This window comes from Megalops cyprinoides, chromosome 7 (genome assembly GCF_013368585.1).
Source record: "Megalops cyprinoides isolate fMegCyp1 chromosome 7, fMegCyp1.pri, whole genome shotgun sequence".
NCBI lineage: Eukaryota > Metazoa > Chordata > Actinopteri > Elopiformes > Megalopidae > Megalops > Megalops cyprinoides.
In genome coordinates, this window is record NC_050589.1 from 22,689,095 (window position 1) to 22,711,477 (window position 22,383).

Consider the following 22,383-nt stretch of genomic DNA (forward strand, 5'->3'; position numbering starts at 1 on the left):
CCTAGTCAATATAATACCCACTGGTTGCAACATTCCATAAGGGCAAAAATACCTATATGAAATTTCCATTGTATGTCCAAGATTGAAAGTTAGCAAACCCATTGATTATTTCCAGAAATGAGTAATAACTATACTTATATAACAATATACAGACAGAATGTCTTGGCTAGCTTTACAGTTAGTGGGAATCCACCTCTCAGCATCATTTTGAGTACCAAACCCAGTCTTACCAAAAAGGTTGAAAAACCTGCTTTCGGGACAGAGATGGAGCTCTTGCTCTGCAACTTCAAAATATTCACAAGGGGATTGATAGCAATGCCAGAGCAGTGGCAAAAAATCTATATGTGTCATATATGTGCTGTCAAAATGCACGACACTGTCATGAAAGCACAGCAAAACAAAAGTTTGCTGCATTACAAATGAAATACAAAATTATCTGCGTGAGGTAAATCTGCTGAAGACTTCATAATACTCATATGTTTGCATTGCCCTTACCCAGAAAATCATGCTCCATTTCATGATTTCTCATGCTGGATGGCCATGGGGGGCAATATCTTTTTTTTTTTAATGATGACTTCATTCATACTATTATGTAACATACAACATATAAGTCTACTTTACACAGTATTCAATGAAAAATATATTATAAACCACTAAGCAGATGGACAGAGTAATTAGCTGCTGAACTGGATATAATACAGAAGGCAAAATTTTTTAAAAAATCCTCCAAGACCATCAAATACAAAAATAAAATTATTAAATGTCAAATAAATAAAATGACTGCACTTTGAAAAAGTGGTCATATCTAAAATGCTAGAAATATTCTGTGAGGTGATGAGCACAGATGACAGTATTTAATAGATTATTTAGTCATGCTGTGAAGGGTCTTTACAGGACATTTACAGAACAAATTCTTGCATGGCAGGGAGAAAAAACCTAGACAAACAGAACACACAAGGAAATGAGTCTGTACACAGGAACACTGACAGTGTTAAAGTGGGTTAGGGGTCACGTGAAGTGGGATTAGATGATGAATTCTCTCATGACATCCTAGTCGGGCAGACAGTAAATATAGAGTGATAAGCTGTGAGAAATGTGTGCCATCTCTTTTTTTTGTTACTGATGGATTTAAGAAAAGGAAAAGCTTTGATCGAGGTCTCCAGAAAATGTGGACAATCCTACCCTTTTCTATCAAATCCACTGCATATAATAATAATTAAACACAAAAACAAGCAACAACCATATGGCTTAAACACACCTTGTGTTTGGCTACTTATCTGGAGCTATAAAACCATGAGTTAAATGTCCTCTGGCAACTATTGAATGTAGCCATGAATATAGCAATGTATACAAAATTGACCTGTCATGTCTGATTTTGCTCATAGTTCAGGAAGTCTAACAGTCTCAACAATATTCCTTAATCATTTTGATCGACTTATTTTAAACAATTTATGAATATCACTTCCAAAGAGAATATTAACACCTGGGGAAAAGTCTTTTTAGGCACAAAGAAGCTAAGGAATTACTCTCTGTTCAAATCATGTGAATAATCCTCTCGTGCTCAAGTTTTCATTATTTATTTTTAGAGGTGGTACCACTGATTTGATAACCTTTTTTAAGGACATTTTAGTTCTCAGCTCTAATGCTACCCAACACCATTTGAAAAAACCAAATACACTGCAATTCAGCCAATATTGTGTGCACAGAATTGTGAATCTTGTCCTGCAGCATCTGCTGAAATAAACACACTAATCATAAGAGTATTATATAAAATGATAACGTCATCAGAGGAGACCTTTCTACAGTGCGGAAATGAAAATGACAGTGTTTCAAAATGACATGCTGTTTGTCTTCAACGCATGAGATATTTACCTGCATAACACAGTTGCAGAGAATAATAATCCCCTGACATGACAAGCTGGAAAGCATCCAAATCACAGCCTTCATCCCCAGTGTCACTGACCAGGTTTTCGGAGAGCACAGGAGGTGTAGCAGTGCTGCTGAAAGAGCAAGTCATGCCGCCTGACCTTACCAAAGCTCATGACTACACAACCATGCAGGAACTGAAGCCCATGGTTTGTGTGTGTGTGTGTGTATGTGTGTGTGTGTGTGCGTGTGCGTGTGCGTGTGCGTGTGTGTGTGTGTGTGTGTGTGTGTGTGTGTGTGTGCATATGTGTGTGTGCACACATGTGTTTCCAGTGAAATTAAGACAGATTACAGGAAAAAATGTAAAAGCCTGCGATTTGTGAGACACAGCTGTCCACCGCAAGCTGACACACTGTCATGTTGCATGGTCCACTGGGCAGGGCCATGGAGAGGCAAAGAGAGCGAGAGAGCAAGTGAGAGGGAGAGAGAGAGAGAAGGGGAGAGGAAAGAGAGAGAGAGAGCTAAGCCCTGTGACTCGAAATCACAGGAAGGCTGGCACAGCACAGAGTCGGTCCAAAGCCAAAGTTAGCAGCTCACAGAGGGCAACTCGAACTCCTCTGGGGTAACATGGGGGTCCGCAGCTAGCCCATGAAGCAGTCCTGGGGAACACCAGTTTCGCATACGACCAAGATGCACATTTTTCAGATGCAACAATAGTCAAGTGGCTCAGCTTCCAAACGGGGACTGGCATCAGAGTGCCGTCAGCAATGACAGGTAGGACCAACATGATCTTGGAAATGCTGAGTTTTGAATATGCAGTATTAGCATCTTTGACCCTCTCTACCCTTCTCTGCGTATATGGCTATGTGTAATAAATTCTGCAACACAAGTAGTGGCAGATATAATAGTTGCAGTAGCACTAGTAGTAGTACTGTAGCAGTAGCAGTAATAGTAGTAATAGTAGTAGTAATCAGAGTAGCAGTAGCTGTAATAGTAGTGTACTATCGACATTGTTTTTGTTTTACTGTGACACTTGTTACGAATTCTAAAATGATTTATGTACTCCAATAATACATCGTAGAACGTTTTTTGTGGAACAGATTTAATAGTAGATACTTCAGCTCCAAATGCTGGATGCCTGTATTTTGATTTTCCTTTGGAGGCAGACAATGTTGATTTACTTCCTACTATTATTAGCTAAAGGCTGTCTGCTGAAACACTGGACAGCTAAAATGATTTCAGCATGAAGCCGTATTGAATATCACCTAGCCTCCTGCTCACCCCATGAAATACTTTAATTATTTCACTAAACAGATGTTTTCACTGGAGGCAGCTGGGGTCATGGTTGAAAATGATGGTTGGGTAGTGGTTCTGGAGCTCACCCTGTTTTCAGGGGGTCTCGAATATCCAGATCTTTGCATGTTTTCCCAGAATCCCTCAATACTAAGTCAACAATTCATTGGTACAGGCTAGATCAAACCCCTGTACTGTGGCACCAGCAGAGTGGGATCCAGGACAGAATGAACAGCAAAAATGAGGGAAGACAGAAGGTCAAGCATTCAAACATGGACGGCTACATACTGTAGCAATCCAGCTGCACTCACACTGTACACATGGTACACCAACACAAACACCAGCCAATGCTGCCCTCTAACCCTACAGCAGGGGCCATCTTCCAGTAAATACGGACAAATATCTCAACACATAGTTACCTTTGAACTTTTGCATTACCATGCACACAGCCAGAAACTCTGACTGAAAGCCTTTTCATAGGCTGCTGGTACTTACAAACAGAAATGTTTCTCTCGTCTGTGCTATGCTCTTCACCGCTTGTGATTCCCGTAAAGATTTATTATCCTTTTCTTCCATTTACTGCAGGTGACCTCGTAAAAAAAATTCCCTTACTTAACATCCCAGCCCTCGTAATGTCAAGTCTTAAATGAATCCTTTTAACATGAAACTTTGTGGACTGCCTATTGGTGCCGGCTAGGTTTTTTCCAACTCCAATTTACCAATACTACCATTATAACATTTAATAATATTGTGTATAGCCTATATGTTGTTTTGTACGATTTCAAGACAAATTTTCACAGATGTACATTGTACTCTCATGTGTCAGCATCAGGTCATAGAAATACTGTATACTCTGTACCTGGCTCAAAGCCAGAGATGACAGGCACTGTTTATCTCTTTCACATTGAGTGTGTTTATATTAAAGTGGTCATAGCGAATCGTGTTTTCCTCCTTTCCGGGTAATGTCTGAAATATGCATATGCTCTTTCACTTCGGTATTAATGCAAAAGACAACGCAGATCAAAACATTTACACAGATATAGTGCAGTTTGAATTGGAGAAAGTTAATTAGGTACAGTTCTTTAAGCACAGATATTTGGCATTAAAATGACATTGCTTTCTTTATTTGGAAAACTAATAGGCAAATATATCTTATTTTAATGCAGTGCAGGACCTCCATAAACAATTAAAAATAATTCACTATTGTTAAACGTTACGATTATTACAGTGTGGCAACATCTCTTGTAATTTTTATTTTAACCTTCTTTTGTATAATTGCATAGGAAAACAGGAATGTCAAAGTCCACCAAATTTCAATGTAATAATAAATACATCTATTTAGGTAATGCTTAAATAAATGAATATATAAATAAATACTCCAAAAACAAAGTCTCCAATCATGGAAGTGATGGGCCACAGAAGCTCTTAAGCAGTCATGTGACCTAATCACTCAGCAGCTATGTTTAAGTTCCTGTCCTGATGCATGCTTTGACTATGGTGCAGCCTGCTACATTATCTTAAAACTGTTTATGACATCACACGGTAATTACATTTTTAAACTGAAATGATTGCTGTCATTATTCATGTATAATATTAGCCAGCTGCAGGGTCCAAATGAGGGAATATGGTAACCACCACTATAAATTACATTGAACTTCTAACTCAGGGCCAAAACATACTATTGAGAGCAAAGGACAAAAACTAGTGCATATAGTTTTGAAAGGATTTCTTCCAAAGGGAATTCTTCCTTAATTACTGGGCTGCCCTTACACAGAATGATGTATGCTAATCCTGTGAAGGATTTGTCTATCTATCTAACACAAAGAGCACAGAAAAGCTACTACTTATAAATTGTACAGAAATGAGGAAAAGCAGAGTGCTGGCAGCAGAGTGTGAAAAAATCTCTAAATGAACCCTCAGACAGGCACAAATTACAGACCTAGTGAAATAAAAAAACTGATACTAGTACAAAATTTGACATGCACCAGGTGCAATTAAAATGAATCCTCTACTATGATAGCACTATCCATAAGTGTGCTCATGGAATTCTACACTGGCTACTTTACAGACGTTTAACATGTACAGTAGGCATCTGATGTACTGAACAGATGAAGAGACATATCTGTATTGGGGGAACAAAATGGATCCCATTGCCCAAGTTAATTTAGGGCTTCATAACAAAATAATTAATGACCCACATGACAGGAGTTCTCTGCACATCTGTGTTTTTAGTAATTGCAAAATTCATAAAGGAGATAGGCGCCCTGAAATTTGATGTCGTATGACATAAGCCACCCACATATGAAAGTGCACTCACTTGTTAAATTTCCCAATATTATTTATGTACACCTAACTTTGACTGAGCAATGAACCTGCTAAACGAGATCATCTATTTGTATAAAGGGGCAGCCTAGCATCAGAACATTTGTTCAATCCTCAGCATTGCATCCTGCATACAAAATACTTCAAGACAGCCAGAGGCAAGCCACTGCAAGTTTTTAAACTGTCAGTATATTGTCTTTGTTGGGTATGCCCTGCAGCAAAGTGACTTAACTTAGCCTCCCTCAAACATCCATGGAAGGGACAGCTACCATTTATTTCTTCAAAACATGTGGTAGTCTTCATCAAAAACACAGTATAAAAACAAAAAATATGACATGGGCACCAGTGTAGCACAGTGGTTAAGGAGCAGAGCTCGTAACCAAAAGGTTTCTGGTTCAATTCTGCATGGGAGTACTGCTGCTGTACTCTTGGGCAAGGTAGTTAACCCTCAATTGACTCAGTAAATATGCAGCTAGATAAATGGATAACATTGTAAAAACCTGTAATTGATGTAAGTCGCTCTGGATAAAAGTGTCTGCTTTTTAGAGTGGTGATGGTGTAATGTAAGACACATAAAAACCATCAGTATGTTTATAATAACATTAATCACAATAATAACAGTGCTGCCAATCACAGGGATAGCTGTTCCATTCTCTTTTGATCAGGGGGAGTATTTTGGACCCTGCTGGCTGCACTGGTGACGCAGCGGGCTGCCGGGTGCCCCAAGGAGTGTGAGTGTAACACCAAGACCAAGGTGGTGGACTGCCGGGGGAAAGGTCTGTATGACATCCCACGGAGGCTGCAGCTGGACACCCAGGAGCTGTACCTGCAGAACAACCGCATCCGAGGCCTGGGCTCCATGGCCTTCCGTGAGACACCCCTGCTGCGTGTGCTTGACCTGACCAACAACTCCATCACCAGCATCTCCGCCAACGCCTTCCAGGGCCTCCGCGGCCTGCTGGTCCTCAACCTGGCCAACAACTCCATCCGCGAGATTGACCGGCGCCTCTTTAACCCCATCAAGACCCTCACCGAGCTCGACCTGTCCCACAACAACGTCGCCAACCTGCCCGGCGCGCTGGCGGACAGCATCAGCAACCTCAGCTCACTGTCCCTGTGCCACAACCGCCTGCAGAGGCTAGACAGGATCCTGCTGGAGTCTCTGAATAAGCTGCAGGTGCTCTTCTTCCACAGCAACCCCTGGAAATGTGACTGCCAGCTCATCGGGCTAAAGCTATGGCTGGAGTCCTTTCTCTTCAAAGGTAAGAACATCTGCAAATAAAGGCATTTCACTTGCCTTTATTTGCCTATTTTCTATCATACTGCCCATGATGCAATAGAGCACTAGCTTAATCCCACAGTAATTTACAATGTATGAGCATGTGCAGCATAAGTGCTTCTTGTGTAAATATGTCAATACAGCTTGGTTGAATGGTGGAATCCAAACAACTACAACACAATGTCATGTGCTGCATCAGCTCAGTCCAACTGTAATAACTCTAACTCTGTTTAAGTAGTTAGTGACATGGTAAAAAGTAATACTTTCTGTTTGGCAGCATACAGCATTTGCCTCGCTTCCAGAATAAAACTAATAAATCTAATATTATATCTGAGACACCACTAAAATAATCAACAAATAAATGACTCTTACAACAATGGATTGCATCCAGGACGTGTCATGTACATATTGTCCTGCTCTCAGACTAGATGAGAAAGCAAAGTTTGTTGTTCACATCACTGAGTGTACGTAAAGCAAGCAATCTGGTTTAATTTTAAAATTTGAGGAAAAATGTTCAATACTGTTATTATAGAAGAAAGAATTTAAGAGGAAATTCTACACTTGAGTAATGCAGCAAATGTCAATATATGTGATGAAATATTTAAAGAAGGGATAGGCAACCCTGCCAAGCACCTCAAAAACACGGTCATCTGCAACGATTTAGAATAAAAATAAATCCAATTATGTAGATAAGTCTTAAAAAAGCCCAGAAACATCCATGAACAGATTTGCCTGCCCCTGGGTTACAGCAATAGACTGTTGGTTTGAACCTTATATCCTGTTGTAACCTCCAGTACAGAAAAACATTTAAAATGGGTTTCAGATATAAACCTGTAAGCATTGTGCATTGTCCTCTACAAAGCCACTTACTAAGCAAATGCATCATCAACAATGTCACTGTAAGTGTCCACCCCTCCTGGCTTTTAAATGGAAGACAGTTTAGCAGGCCAAAACACCAGCACCAGCCAGTTATGACTGACTGGTCAGAGATGGAATCTGGGCGCATGACTATCATCAGCTGGGTAATGCTGATGCCTTCCCACTGCAGCTGTCCCTGTAAGCTGACACAGTAACTCTTCACTGCGGTCAAAGGGAAAATACCGCAATACTGTTGGCTTCATTTGTACACAACTATAAAAATGAAACCTGATATTTAAAAACAGAATGTACCTCTCTTGTCACAAAAGGAGCTGCTGAAAACTATCTGGATCCCAAATGCATTGTTGAATGATATGTATTTTAGGTCAGATAAATTATCCCTGGGATTTTAGTTTTTTTTTCCTGTGGTCATCCAACATTCTGCCAATATCCCCTGAATCTCTATATTTTGGGGGGTTGGATGTCATCCACTATGCAAGTCTGTTACAAATTCAGAAATTCAGCATATTTGCTTGGTACGATTAAAAAACAACTAATTACTGAGTGATAAATATACCCCTGAACAGATCTGTTTATCACTGACAAAAAATATGTTTCAGAGGAATACGAAAGCACAGCATACTGCTGACCTATATACAAAGCGTTTGCATTCAAATGATATTTTTCTCTAAAAATGGTCCTTGGTTTGAAATTCAAATGAACACTTACGATAGAAATTTGAATACATACATACTGATGAACCGCAGAGTAGAAAACATTTCATTGGGAAAGGACCTTGCCACTGCAAATGTAACAGCTTATTGCAGTGAGGTTTTTCATTCGGCACTCCTTACCTGGCACTAAAGGCTTCATTCCAGGGGAATTACTGAGATCTGACGATGCATCTCGCGCTCATTAATTACTGTCTTTGCCTTCAAAAGGGCACTCTTTTACTGCCAGCAAGTGATGCAAGATAATTAACAGCACGATTAACTGGTGCAAGAGGGATTTTAATTACCCATTTCAGAAAGTGATTTCACACCTAGAATGAAAAGCTCTTCGACAAGCAATCGCTCCACGGCTGCTACAAGTCTGCCGCGTTCGGTGACCTTGTGGAAAGTATCTGGCCTAACATCTGAGTTTCTTTAGGTTCAAATCCTTTGTAGACAAAGGCTTAGATAATGAAGTCATGCACTGGTCCTCTGTTCGACACTCAAGATCACGGAGGTGAATCAGCGACATGATTTAACTGGTGACCTCTCCAGAGAGTGTACTTTCACCAAGGTCACTTCATGCACCAGAAATCAAGATCAGTTCATTAAAGCTTGGGGACTGTTTATGTGCAGTGCCCAGATCACAGTCTGTGCACAGTACATGACGAAGAGGTCTGCTTTACTGCTATCCTAATTCATACAGCAAAAATGTGCATAAATCTAGTTTTTTCTTTTTTCTTTTTGGTCTGCAGGTGGGATCATTGATGAGATCAGGTGCGCGCAGCCTGAGGACCTGAAGGGGAGAGACCTCCGCAGGATCCCCTACGAGCTGTTCCACACCTGCCTGACGACCAGCTACAACTACCTGTTCGCCAACATCCACCACCTGGATGCCGAGCACAGGCTTCGCTCCCACGGCCACAGCGAGAGGGTCGGCGAGGGCCTGCCCGAGTGCGAGCCCAAACAACGGCCCCGCCCCGTCAACCTGCGCCACGCCATCGCCACTGTGGTCATCACCGGCGTGGTCTGCGGCGTGGTCTGCCTCATGATGCTCGCCGCCGCCGTCTACGGCTGCGCCTACGCCGCCATCATGGCTAAGTACCAGCGGGAGCTGAAGAGGGTGGAGCAGATGGCCCCTTCGGATGAGCACGGGAGCACAGAGGAAAAGGAGCCCCTGGACAGCTCCGTCCCCTGAGGACCTGGCTCATCTTTGGGGACTAACTTGTAGGCACTCCCCGTACATTAGTATATATGAAAATATATGTACATATCAAGCTATTTGTTGTAGTAGGTTTAACTGTCAAAATTGCCCGACTGGGTGTATGTGACGTTGTGTGTTAGGGCAGTGTTTCTCAATCCTACTCCTGGAGGCCCACTGTCCTGCATGTCTTCTATCTATCCTTGCTCCAAACACACCTGATTGAAATTAGTGTGCATGCTCTTGATTAAATCAGGTGTGCTCAGCTAAACAAAAGTGCCACCGATGAGTTCAGTCAGGTAGGCAGAGCAGGGAAAGATGGAAAACATGCAGAGCAGGGGGGCCCCCAGGAGCAGGATTGAGAATCAGTGTGTTAGGGTCTGAGGTACACAGGCAACTGCGGTTCTGTGAAAATCAGTCTACAGTTGTCTGTCTACCAGAACCTGACCCTTACACCAGCTCTCCACAAAGAGACGTACCACTGTGATACATGCTGATGACAATTCATGGAATCCCAATTCCCTCATGTTTTATTAATTACAGTATTCATAATTGTCACACCTGATTTAATAAGAAGTTCAAATCCAAATACGTACCAACTCAAGATTTACTTTGATAATGTGGTAAAATATAAATTTATTCCTCATCCTCTTGTCTGAAACTCCAAGGAAAATTCTCCCATCCAAATCTTGAGCTACATAGCAATATAAACCATGTGTTTTGCACTGTGTGTGTAAAGCAAGGCAAAAACATATTCATTATTCCAATTATATTCTATGCTAGAGGGCGAACATTCAGGGCAAACATCCTGCAAAAAATGCCAAATCCAAAATTCATAAGCACAATATTAGCAGCATTACGCTGCAGTCACATGTTCTTTTCTTTTTGACCTTTGCACTAAGTCAAAGTCACTCTAATCTGTTAAGCACCGACGCAATATGAGGGGGAGGGGCCAGAGTCTGCGAGGGCACTGGGAAAAACACAGTTCAGATATGTTTACTTCTTTTTTCTCTCCCCTGCCCAAATCCTCACGAAACACAACAAAACATGCCAAATGCTGGCTACACAGATGGCCACGTCCTGTAGCGTGTTTATAATAATGATGTCAGCTCCAGGAATATCCCAGCTAAAGCAGAAAACACACACTCTGGACTGAGGAAAATTAACAATGAGGAACAAAGCGATTCCACATCCCAGTGAATGACGAGCCGCATTATCCATTTTATGTAACCACGGAGAGAAAGCTGCATATAGATTAAACAAAGGGCAGAATGATTACAGACCGAATGTGCAATGACTATAAAAGACAATCCCGCCATGAATGCGGTCTGCCATGTGAGATTAGATTGTTTAGACTTAGTACCAAACTACATTATGTGAATTATAATTGCTGGTAGTGCTGCGGACATATCGCAGCCGTGCCTGTGTGCACAGTCAGTTTTCATCTTTCATGTCCTTTTGTGAGTTACATGCTTTCGTTTATCAAATCTGAGAGGAAATTAAAGACGAGATAGGTTGGGACAGACTCTTCAAATGACACATAGGGTTGTTCGGCGTTCTTTTTTTTTAGTGTTCATTATGCCACAATCAGCCCTAAGGGAAAATGCCAGTAATGATCTGGCTAGCACACACATTTCAGGTTTGGCAAGCGTGACAAGCGTAAGTGGTTGAGGGGTCCTATGGGCTGATTCAGAGAGAATAATAGGGCTAACAACATGAAGCTGTCCATTGACAATGTTATCTATTATTGGTACCCCCACTCCCTAATCAGCACTGTTGTATACTGGAGCCCTTAGTGGCCTTTTGTACTCTGATAATGTTCTTGAGACAGTAGTCATCTTTTTATCAAAGACATACTGTGAGATGTTCCGAGTGCGCACACAGCTCACGTAAGGCTTGCTTCCTCTAATAGTGTCTATGTGCTTCCAACATGATTAGGGGTTTCTGAAGGTTGTAATCAGTATCAGCCACATACCATATAAAAGGACTTAAACCCCCCCCAAAAAAGCCCTTTCTGTGTTGCCAATGGCCACGCTAAGAGCAGGCGTGACTCAGAGTGCCTGCATTCCTCCTGGTATGATGTCACCGAGCTGTCGAATGAGGTTAATGCTTATGAATACTCATGCCACACAAGTGCACTCAGGCAGACGGGAATTCTGGGTCCCGTTTTATTAATACTGTATTCAAAGCAATCTAATGAAGCCACTACAAAATGGGCTAAGACTACGTGCAATCTAGGGCTAGCTAAGGGTTGCTGTCTCCAGCTGTAGTAATCCTGCCTCATCATCGAGCTTCATTTCCCCTTAATAATACGATCCACACTATGATACATTGTGGTTTTTAAATTCATTTGTCTCTTCATGCAGCCATTCGTGCAACATTGTATGAGCGCTAAGGCTCTTTGATCATATTTATTTGAAAAGAATTGGGCACGCTGAGGGTGAATATTTTCAGCATCTCATAAACATAAACATCTCAGTCTGATGTTCATGTTTAATGGCATACAGTAAAGTAGATGTATATGTTCTTTATGATTTCAATAAATTCTTACATACGTAGGAGAACATTCTTTGTATCAACCTAACATACATATCATAGTAAACATGTACATAAATTACTTACTTAAAGCTGCCAATCCACACAATTCACTTTTTATATGACTACTGCTGTCTGACACAATGCACACACTAACATAGCTTAGCTCTTTAACACCCACCCACGCATAAACAGACATTCGCAACACTATTTCTCAGATTACTGTGACATCATCCTTAATTCCCCTAGCATTGCGTGAAACCTGAGCATTGTGTGTTTTGGAGCCAGTGTTGTGCGTGCCTCATTGTGTGCGGTATTTTGTGCGCAGCTTTATTTGTGCAGTGCCAGGCTTGTTTCGAGGTGTATTATGGGGTAGCCCAGACGTCTCTGCCCGTGCCTTCTGTGCCAGTCCAGCCTGGCTGATCCCCTGGCCACCGCTTCCCAACATTGTTTTCGTGTGAATGGTTTCAGACGCTGTACATTAATCTTCTTTTTCGTTCTCTGTCTCTGCATCTCTCTCTTTCTCCCCGTCATTGCCTCTGTTGAATACAGTTCAGCAGTCTCTCGCTTTCTCTCTCTCATACTCTCACTCTCTTTCTTTATCCAATCCATGTATTTACAATTAAACAATAAAACATTGAATTAAATATTTTTGGACATCTTGTCCCCTCTTCAATGCCTATTTATATTTTCATTGTGTAATAGAGGAAAATGCCTGAGATTTGACAGTAGTTACTAGCTTCTTATGTAGCCCTCATTTCTGCTGTGGCCATCCACATGCATATTTATCATATTCTTGCAGCTTCGTGGGGCTTCGTCAAGGCTGTCCTTTGATGGCACACTACTCTCTGAGCTAATATAAGAACATCGGCTTCCACTATCCTCGTAAATAAGTCACCTTGCAATAATATATCATGGAATTAGCAGTGACTGACAAAAAAAAAACCCTCCACCACCAGGAAGGACAAAAGCTAGTCTTACAGAGGAACATTAATTATCCTCTCAGCAGATCTGTGCAGAAGCCTCCCTAAACACGCTTCTATTTTTGGAGTGGTTGCAGGAAGAGGAAGGCACACAGAGACTGCCCGCCCTCCTGTCCTTCTGCTCAGGCTGCACTGCGCTAGGCGCTCGCGCGGTCACCCCCACTCTGCCCGCCCCGCGGCGGCGCGCAGATTTCCTCTTCAGCCAGACAGAAAAGGATTCGTGCTGACATTAATGCAATCATAATAATAAAAATAAAAGCAGCTTTTTATTTGCATCTTGCGCACAGCTGTCAGATCCGCTCCGGAGTGACAATAACGCTGACGAGGGAGCTTCTGCAGACTCTCATGAGCAGTGCACGGAAATTGGACCGCGCGGAAAAAAACAGCAACGTGGGGCCTGGGCATCCTGTTGCTGTCTGAAGGTTAACCCAGGTAGACAAGGGATATTGCTATTACAGAGCCCCAAGATCTTACAAAACACACACATACATAAGCGCTTTTTAAAATTTCATGTATAATGAGCAATCCAGCCGGTACCAGCAGTGTTATTTTTAGGCTGTATGTAATTAGTGTGGTAGTAATGTGAATAATGCACAGAGGCTATCAGGGTCAGAGGAAAGGCAGGTACACGCTGGTTTGGATGTCTCAGAGAATGATGCAGTTGGCCTTTTTTTATCAGATTCTCTCTCAGTGGTGGATAGAGACAGCAGAAATACATTTGCATAATGTGTCTGTATCTTATTTGGGATTATAAACGCGAGGCTGAAACCGTCCGGGGCCAGATAAACTTCACCGAGCAACAACCTAATTAATCAGACTTGCCTGAGACCCAAACTATGTCTTATCTCTTCCAGTGCTTCGCGCAGTAAAATTTAATGGCGGCTGGTCGAGCGCCACCGAGGGATCCCTTCCTCCCCACAGCGAGCGTTTTTGGGGAAGGAAGCCGCCAAACATGAGTGCTGTGGAAAATGAGAAAAGGATGTCTCCGCACGCACCCGAAAGATATAAATGTTCAAGGTTTCCTGATGTACTTCGTTTTATATTACAACAGGCAACATGATCCCTCCTCATAAGCGACCGTGGCATCAGATGAGGGGGGCCAGAATTCGAGCTCTCGCTCTCCTCTCCGGTGCATGGCTCGCAGAGGCCAGCTGAGAATCCCCGCCTGAGGTAGAGGACCATTACAGGGCTTTACTGAGCTTGTGAGATTGCGTGAGGACCAAATACAATAAGCCCCATCTAACACCTCAAATGATGCTCGTGCAGCTTCTAATTTCAGAAAGATTCCGGAAGATTACTCCTTTGTGCTCCATGGTGCTGTCTGTGTACCGCGGCTGGACTGATCGATAAAACAAAAACACTGTGATTCATTCTCGCTGTCTCCGCGCGGAGCCAGAGAATGCAGGCCCTGCGGAAGTCTACAGAGCCATGAGTCAAAGATGTGGAATAGAGGGCAGAGACTCACCTGCTGCTATGGGGGACTTCCTCTCATCAAGGAGCTGGATAGCGGTGCTAGCCAAAACCACGCTTTTGTTTTCAGATCCTGTTGAAAAAAGCACACTGTTACCTTATGTGGCATGTGGAGTTGTGCTGTATACATTTTAAACCCCCCCCCCCCCCCCCCCCCCAAAAAAAAAAAAAAAAAATATATATATATACATGTTTTTTTTTTTTAACCAAGTATTTATGTATCAGCTATGCAGGGGCCATGTCCTTCCCACATTCTGAAATGCTTACCAGCTTTCCACAAAATGCAACATTACTTTCCAAGTTCCAATTAAAAATATAGATGACAGAAATATAAAATTGTGACTACTACATAAATTATAATAGAAAATTACAATAAAGCTCTGATCATTTTTCAAAGAAACACTCATGTTGTCTTTGAAGCAAAACATTTTTATAACAGCTTTATTACAATCAAGTCTGACAGAACACTCAGGGTACAATTTTTGAACATATAATCCTTCAATAAAAACCTTCCTATTCAAAGTAAATTGCTTTTGGGAAGATGATGTTTAAACGAGTGTACATGAAGCATTTCATTTTGGAAGTTCATGGCGTATAAATACCAAATCCCATTCTAACATATCCAATTTCAACCCTCAGTGCACAGCATTGTCTACCAGAGTGCTGCCCAGCATTAATCAGGGTCCCATCAGTGAGAGGGTCCAACTCCTGCTGAATGCAAGCACTTCCCACAAACAATTCTGGAATGAAAATGACATATTTCTCAATTCCAATTTAAATATTTGGGGTTTTTTTTAAGATCAGCTGCTAAACATTTGGTGGCAATATGGTGCAAAACACACCAAATGCACATCAACCAAAAGTCCTCAATGTGTCTGGATTCCTCATTCACAAACCACACAATCAACACCCAGCTGCAAATTTGTAAGCATATCTACCTTGGAAACAGCTGGATTATAGCCTGTCTCAAGGTGCACAGTTCCCCTTTCAGCCATAAGATGGCACCCTTCTCTCAGATTTAATGCAACGGGATCACCAACGTGTCAAAAACTATTGGGTTCCATTTTGATCCAAACACAGCATCCTTAAGAATAAAGATACTCCTGATAATAGTTGTATTGTGTGTACTATATGTATTTCAGAAAAGTAAAAAGTAAACTTTTAGAAGATGCTGATACATCTGCAGTGTTTCTTCTACCGATAGCCGTTAGGGGAATGTATTTAATGGCTTGAGTTGCATTCATCACTGCCACAGGAAACATATCATGCCACAAGAGTTTGTGTGAGGCTTAAGAGGAGGACAATGAGCCGTAAAATAAAGACTCTGGAAATGTTAATACAGCAAAATGCCTTTGTTATGCCACTGCAGTCTTAGGTATAGAGAGGGGACATTATCTACATTTGACAGCTCAGACAGAGAACAGATTTATTTATCACTACCATAAAAATGAAAGGAAAACCAAGACAGGTGAATGCTATTATCCCCATCTTTGTGTATCTGGATATGTTTTTCTGCATAAAAATGAAAGCTACGGTAACAAAGGCTTTTTAGCTGTGTGCATGACAACAAGCTATGTTCACAAATGGAAATGTGCATTCTACTTTACCTACATGGCAGACACCCTTTTATGAGTGTACATACAGTATCTCACATAACATCCTGTCATATACCTTGATTGCAAAAAAACTGTCTTCATTAGAAGATTAGCTACTCTGTCTAAAATTTAATTTAATTAAAATGCATTTCAGATAAATGTGAGTCATACTTATAATACACGATAAAATGCTGTAAAATCTTTCCTGCTCTAATTTTGAGATAAACAATATTCAAATTGCATCAATTTTCTGCTGGATAAGTGCTATTTCATGGCATGTGGGTGTGTTATCACCATCCTTCCTATCAAAGCTGGGCGGCTAGTGACAGCAAGTGATAGTGCTGCTACCCAATACAATGAACAAACCTTCATATGGATACGCTTTGATTTCAAAGATGTGTCTTTGTTATTTTCAACTCACCATATTTATATTGAGTAAGTTGCTTGGAGAAAAAAAACAGCCTGACTTGTTTTCTTAAGGTGTGTCTTATCTTCAAGACATTAGGAAACACAGGTCTTGGAAATTATAAGTAAAAATAAGAAATACAGGTATTGTGGTAAGATGTCTAATTTCCTAGATGATGCCAAAGGCAGTAGCAATTAATTGGGTGTCACTGTGTTTGAGGGTATCCCTGGTATTTGAAAGAACATCAAAATTGTTATAATCTGGTTCTGGGCTTTAATGTTTTCACAGGATGGAAGTCATTCCTATGGCAGAATAAACCTTGAAACTTTAAGGGGGGTTAGTGTACCAAATTTCAATATATATACAGTCAGATAAGCAGAACAGAAGGTCACTGTGGGTTAGGAAAGTTTTGACAGCTGTTGCATTTTGGCGCTTGTCATTGATGTTGTCTGTAAACACATGAATATGATTGGGTGGTAAAAAAAAATTAAAACGTGACTCAGATAAAAAGGTTAGCAGCGCAGCCTGAAGCAATGATCCCAATCTTCATTCAAATTCCCCCTCCCTGCACCTTGGGAGAGGAGGGAACATTAATTACGTGCTGGAAAGAGCAGAGATAAGCTGAAGGTATAGGAGACCTTCTGAACCTCATCTGACAGTTGCAAAGATATGGTCTTCAGCAGTCCATGCAGGAGTAGGTAGAGGTCATTTGGGTAATGTGGTTACTCGCCATGTTAAAAGCTAAAAAGCTTTTCGATTTGATTTTGCTTCTGAAAGTCCAATTGTCTGTTCTCTAATATGTCTATTAACAGAGAGAAAGAAACCTATCAGACTGAACTCTTCAGATCCTTCAAAGTGCGGAAGGGCAGCAACTGGAATTAATCAACTTTGATAACAGTAAGATGATCGTAGTCTTACTCCATGTGGGCAGAGAAATTGCACTGACAGAGTTGCTAGGTTTTAGGAAAACAGCGGGCCAGGTCATTTGAAAGAAATGACTATGAGACCAAGCATATATTTATTACTACTGAAGGTGTGACAGTAAACTCAAGTGTGTTTACAGATAGTGGTAGTATATGTAGATGTTAACTGAAAGAAATAGACTAAGGTGTGTCTAATGAACATGAGGGAGTAGATACAGGTGTGCTTACCTGTGCTACACAGGAGGGAATGGATGTAGGTGTCACACTTTATATCAAATACAACTTCACACAGGTCTCAGATAAAGATGTAACACCTTCTTCAGCAGGATTTTATAAACTTTGTAAAGCCTTCACAAACTACTGTAGTGTTATATGATTCCAAAAATACAGTAGTGACATTATACACATTATACAAACAAATGATCCCATACATGTGAGGATACACGATGTATCACATGTCTGGTGCTTATATGCTTATAATTAGTTTATAATTTATTTAGATACTATAAGATACTATATGATGAAGGTGTTATGCATACTCTATAAAGGTCTTATAAAGTTACACTTAAAACATAGTACGACCTACACAGATGAGCTCATCTGAAATGAGCGGGGGGGAGTAGAGGCAGGTGTGCTTACCTGTGTTGAATGGGAGGGAGTAGACAAAGGTCCCAGGCACCTGCTCTGCTGCTCTCTTGTACCACAGGGGGAAGTGGTCAGCGTTAAACACTCCTTCCTTGTCTTCAGCTGTGAGGAAGTCTCTTGAAACACAGAGGAAACAAGCATGATACACAGAAAAAACAGAGTGGTGAATTCTCAAAGGTCTACATATGTACCAGCTTAAGGAAGACATCTGAGAACATCAGCAACATAATCACCATCATCATCACCACCAGAGTCTAGAGGGGTTATGGATCATACTCACTGATTGGTAAGCTGCTCAGGGACCACAAACAGGTTTATCCTGGACAGCCCAGTCCGAGTGCCCAGGTAGGCAATCTCCACCCCCTTATCCGAATTCCTTCAAGCAACAAAAAGGAGTCACCAGACAGACAAACGTACCATGTACTGTTGAGGTTGGTCGCCTCTATTTCACTGTGCACAGGGGACTAACGAACAGAGGAAGGAGAGCAGTGACATTTTGCACCGCAGCACGACTCGCACTCTTGTTAATTCAACCCGGCCCTGTGTCGGTAATCCAGCCCCGAATGTCATTTCCACCACCGTACCAGTTTAGAGACTGTGTGGGCACTGAACGCTTTGCACTGCACTGTACTCAATATGCACCAGTCGCAAGGTCAACGTGTTACAGCAAATCCACTGAATCTGTTCCAGCAGGGAGCCCATTTACTGGTCACTTTTCAGCTTCATGCTTTCTGAACACTTGTCTGTGATGGCATTAGCTCCTGCCCAGTTTTTTTTTTTTTTGCAGAGGAAAGGTGAAACAGGTTAAAACACAACACATACTCTGATTTGTTTAGAGCCAGACTGGTCCAATAGGCCTCGAGCGGTGCTGTCACCACGGCATCAAACAGCACCTCCTGGACCAGCTCCTTGTCGCCTGCAACAACAGAAGACCACACTTCACACACAATCTCATTCCCCATGAAAACTTGCTCATGTGCTGGCTGGATCAAAGCATGAACATGAAAGCCAATAACGGGCCATCCTATAGCGGTAAAACATCAATAATTCATAAGCGTACTACAAAATTTGTATCAGCATTTAAATACTGTGAAACACTGTATCAACAAAAGCCCTCCCTTCAACATCAAGCTGCCATATAAGCAAAGCAAAACAAACCTTATTTAGAGCAGAGATGTGATGTGGTGACAGAAGATGCAGTGGCACAAAAGGAGACGTGGGATATGATTTTAACAGCATGAATCTCATACTGTGAGTGAGTGAGTAAGTGACGGAATGAATGAGTAAGAGGACGTGTGAGTGATGAGGTTACCAAGGTTTTGAGAAGGTGTGTGAACGTATGAGAGAATGTTGGAGGGGGGAGGGAAGCAGGGCATGAGTAAAGGAATGACACAACTCACACTTCAGGTGGGGCTCTCGACCGCTCAGGTAGAGTTTGATGGCCTCGATCTGAGACAGGTAGCGATGTTCCGGGTGCTCGTCCGTGTTGCAATATGTCCTGCAATTTCAACCCCCCAAAAAGGAGGTTAGCCTGACTGAACAACTGCAGTCAGCACTCCAAATTAAACATCCCGGCCTCCAATAACTAGCACCCGCAAAAGCCACAAGCATTCAGAATGAAATGCAACCCTGCCCCCATCCGCCACCCCCCACCCGCTCCCATCTCACTCACCAACACATACAGCCACACACGCACGCACAAACACACACGCACACACACACGCGCACACACAAACGCACACACACACACACACAACACACACGCACAGGCGCACACACACACACACTCACACACACACATACACAATCATGCTGTTTTTACCATTCATCTGCCAAAGCCACATCTGGGTGTTCCAGGTCATGGAGTCCTGGAAGAGGAATTCACATCCACATTAAATGGACAGCTCTGCAGACTGCACCTCCAAAAAAGCCGTGCCATCTGGGTTTCCGTGGAGACAGCTCACTCTCACCGCAAAAAGTCAACTGGCCACCTATCAGACATTTCAGCCCCAATTTTTACCAGAATTTCTATTTCTATGAAGTATCAAAAAATTTGGAGAACAATATAAGAGAGACCTATGATGAGAGGTCAGAAATAACATGCTGAATATATTAGCCTGTAATTGCACCATTTCTGTAATGATGTGATTTAAAAACACATTAGACAGAAGAAACAGGGCACATTCCCTGAAAAAATGTCCCCTTATTGTTTCACTCTGAGAAAATAACAAACAAAGAGCTTTTTCATGATTGTATCGAACTCAAACCAGTGTGTTCCATATTAAATGTTTTTTTTCTGAAGCATTATTGTGGTGTGCTTTAACAGGAACATCAAACATTGGGATTTGCTGGAATACCTTGGAATAAAAAAACAATGAAGTATGGTTATATTTATTACAAAAAGAAGACTGAAGAACAGTTTTCATTTTAAAAATCCTGTGTATCACAAATAACAGAAATCAGGGTCAAAACCAACAAAACCATTCACTTTTAAACTGCAGATGGGCCAGCTTCTTTAAAAAATCAAAACGCATGGTTTTGTGCCTGTTTTTGTTCATAATCCATTTTTATATTCCATGTGATTTCATGAAAAATGGATATTTTTATCGGTTTTGACATCTTTTACAATCACAGAAAGTGCCAAGTCATGCTCATGTAATTACAAACCAGGCAACATGTGCACATTTTGTGAGGATGAATATTAAAATGCATGATCTTGGGGAAAAACCACAGCGAAATCTACCGATACCTGGCAAACACAGCAACTAACAAAACATACAGCTTCCTCTCTGATTGCACCCTACCCTACACTCAGAGTATGTTATGAACACCAGAGAACCAGGTCACTGGGAATGGGGGAAACCACACTGTGGAGACCAGAACAGAGTGGGCTGGAGGACAAGCCATTCGATTCAAATAGGGCACAACTGCGGTCTCACCCTACATCAGTGTAGGGAGAACAGCAGAGAGAGAGAGAGAGAGAGACGGGGGAAACACACAGACCAACAGAGTCAGAGAAGGACAGAAAAACAGATGGAGAGCCAGACAAAAAAAGAGAGAGGGAAGGAGAGAAAAACAGAGAGAAAGAGCGAGAAAAATGGAGAGCTAGGGAAACAAACAAAACAAGAAAGAGAGAAAGAGAAAGAGAGGTCCTCACCTTCTTCCACTGTAACGTTGCCTCTGAAGAAGTACTTGCCATGCCCTCTGGACAGCGCAACCCCAAGACTGAAAAAGAACATCTGACTTTAAATATCAGCCCATGCCTCCTCCTGCCCCATCTCTTAACATTGTTATTAATTTTTAAACAAATTATTGCTTGGGTAATATTTACCTTTAAATGAAATACATAACAAAAACAATGGATGGCATCTAAAATGCATAAACAAAGATCTACCTAAATTCTCTTTTTAATACTGTCCTGCGAAGGGTTTATTATGAAACAAAAATATTAGGGAGGGATGGAGGGATGTAAATGACCATTCAAACGGTATAGCGACATGCACAGGAATCACATCCTTGTAACATCATTATGACACACCAGCTAAACACGTGCAGCTGAGACATGAAAACAATAATCACAAATTGAGCGATGGATACATTCTGAGGAACTGAACTCTCATTTCTTTTTCCTCCCTGCACAGAAAGGCAATAAAGCCAAGATACGTCTGTGCTTGTGTACAGTAACATATGTCTGCTCTTTTCGTTCCACTGGAGATGACAACAGCGCAGGCCATCTACACATGTAAATGGCATATGGCAGCCTTGAAGTTTCCAGAGCTTGGACCGTATATGAAATACATTTTCTGTCAGAGAGAGCTCGTGTGATGGGCAGAGGAGGAAAAGAAGAGAGAAAGAGTAAAACTGCTCACACACCACATGCACCGCAGGGCTCTCAACGGCCAAAAATGGCAAAGCATTTGGGATGGAGAACATATGGCTGACAATATTTTTACATCAATGCATTCTTTTGTCACAGACTCACTGTAAATGCAAAATATGAAAGTAATAAAAAATGCAAAACACACAAAGACATGCACGTGAACATGTTATGCATGAAAAATAAAAAATTAGGGGGCACATTTGCACCAGTGGGCTTATTTATACTTGTCAATCAAATGGCGAATACATTTACAATATCTACTATCTACTACATAAATATCTACTTATAATTATATAAATATAATATATTATATATATATAATCATAAAAGATGAAAAACATGGTGTTGTATGTAACTTGTAATTATGTAATTTTTCTCTCAATACTACTTTAGTTATTTACACTAATATATTACATT

The 22,383-nt window shown here is 41.4% G+C and overlaps 2 protein-coding genes across 2 annotated transcripts in view; one reads left to right on the plus strand and one right to left on the minus strand.

Annotated features, from left to right (window-relative positions):
* The window catches only part of cacna2d3a (calcium channel, voltage-dependent, alpha 2/delta subunit 3a), a 168,976-nt gene that overhangs the window by 26,135 nt on the left and 120,458 nt on the right, over nt 1-22,383 (minus strand). Inside the window, exons 21-27 of the mRNA XM_036532642.1 lie at nt 21,244-21,311; nt 19,909-19,954; nt 19,487-19,584; nt 18,909-19,002; nt 18,367-18,462; nt 18,081-18,202; nt 14,513-14,590 (exon numbers count right to left, since the gene is read on the minus strand). Coding sequence (XP_036388535.1) covers nt 14,513-14,590; nt 18,081-18,202; nt 18,367-18,462; nt 18,909-19,002; nt 19,487-19,584; nt 19,909-19,954; nt 21,244-21,311 — 602 coding nt within the window. The remainder of the gene's footprint in view (nt 1-14,512; nt 14,591-18,080; nt 18,203-18,366; nt 18,463-18,908; nt 19,003-19,486; nt 19,585-19,908; nt 19,955-21,243; nt 21,312-22,383) is intronic.
* LOC118780236 (leucine-rich repeat and transmembrane domain-containing protein 1) lies at nt 2,425-9,726 on the plus strand. The gene is made up of 3 exons (XM_036532644.1): nt 2,425-2,640; nt 6,147-6,743; nt 9,084-9,726. The coding sequence occupies exons 1-3, from the start codon at nt 2,634-2,636 to the stop codon at nt 9,524-9,526; spliced, it is 1,047 nt and encodes a 348-aa protein (XP_036388537.1). The 5' UTR covers nt 2,425-2,633; the 3' UTR covers nt 9,527-9,726.

Coding starts and splice junctions, on each gene's coding strand:
- LOC118780236 (XM_036532644.1), top strand. Junction 6,744..9,083: donor GGAGTCCTTTCTCTTCAAAG/GTAAGAACATCT, acceptor TTTGGTCTGCAG/GTGGGATCATTGATGAGATC.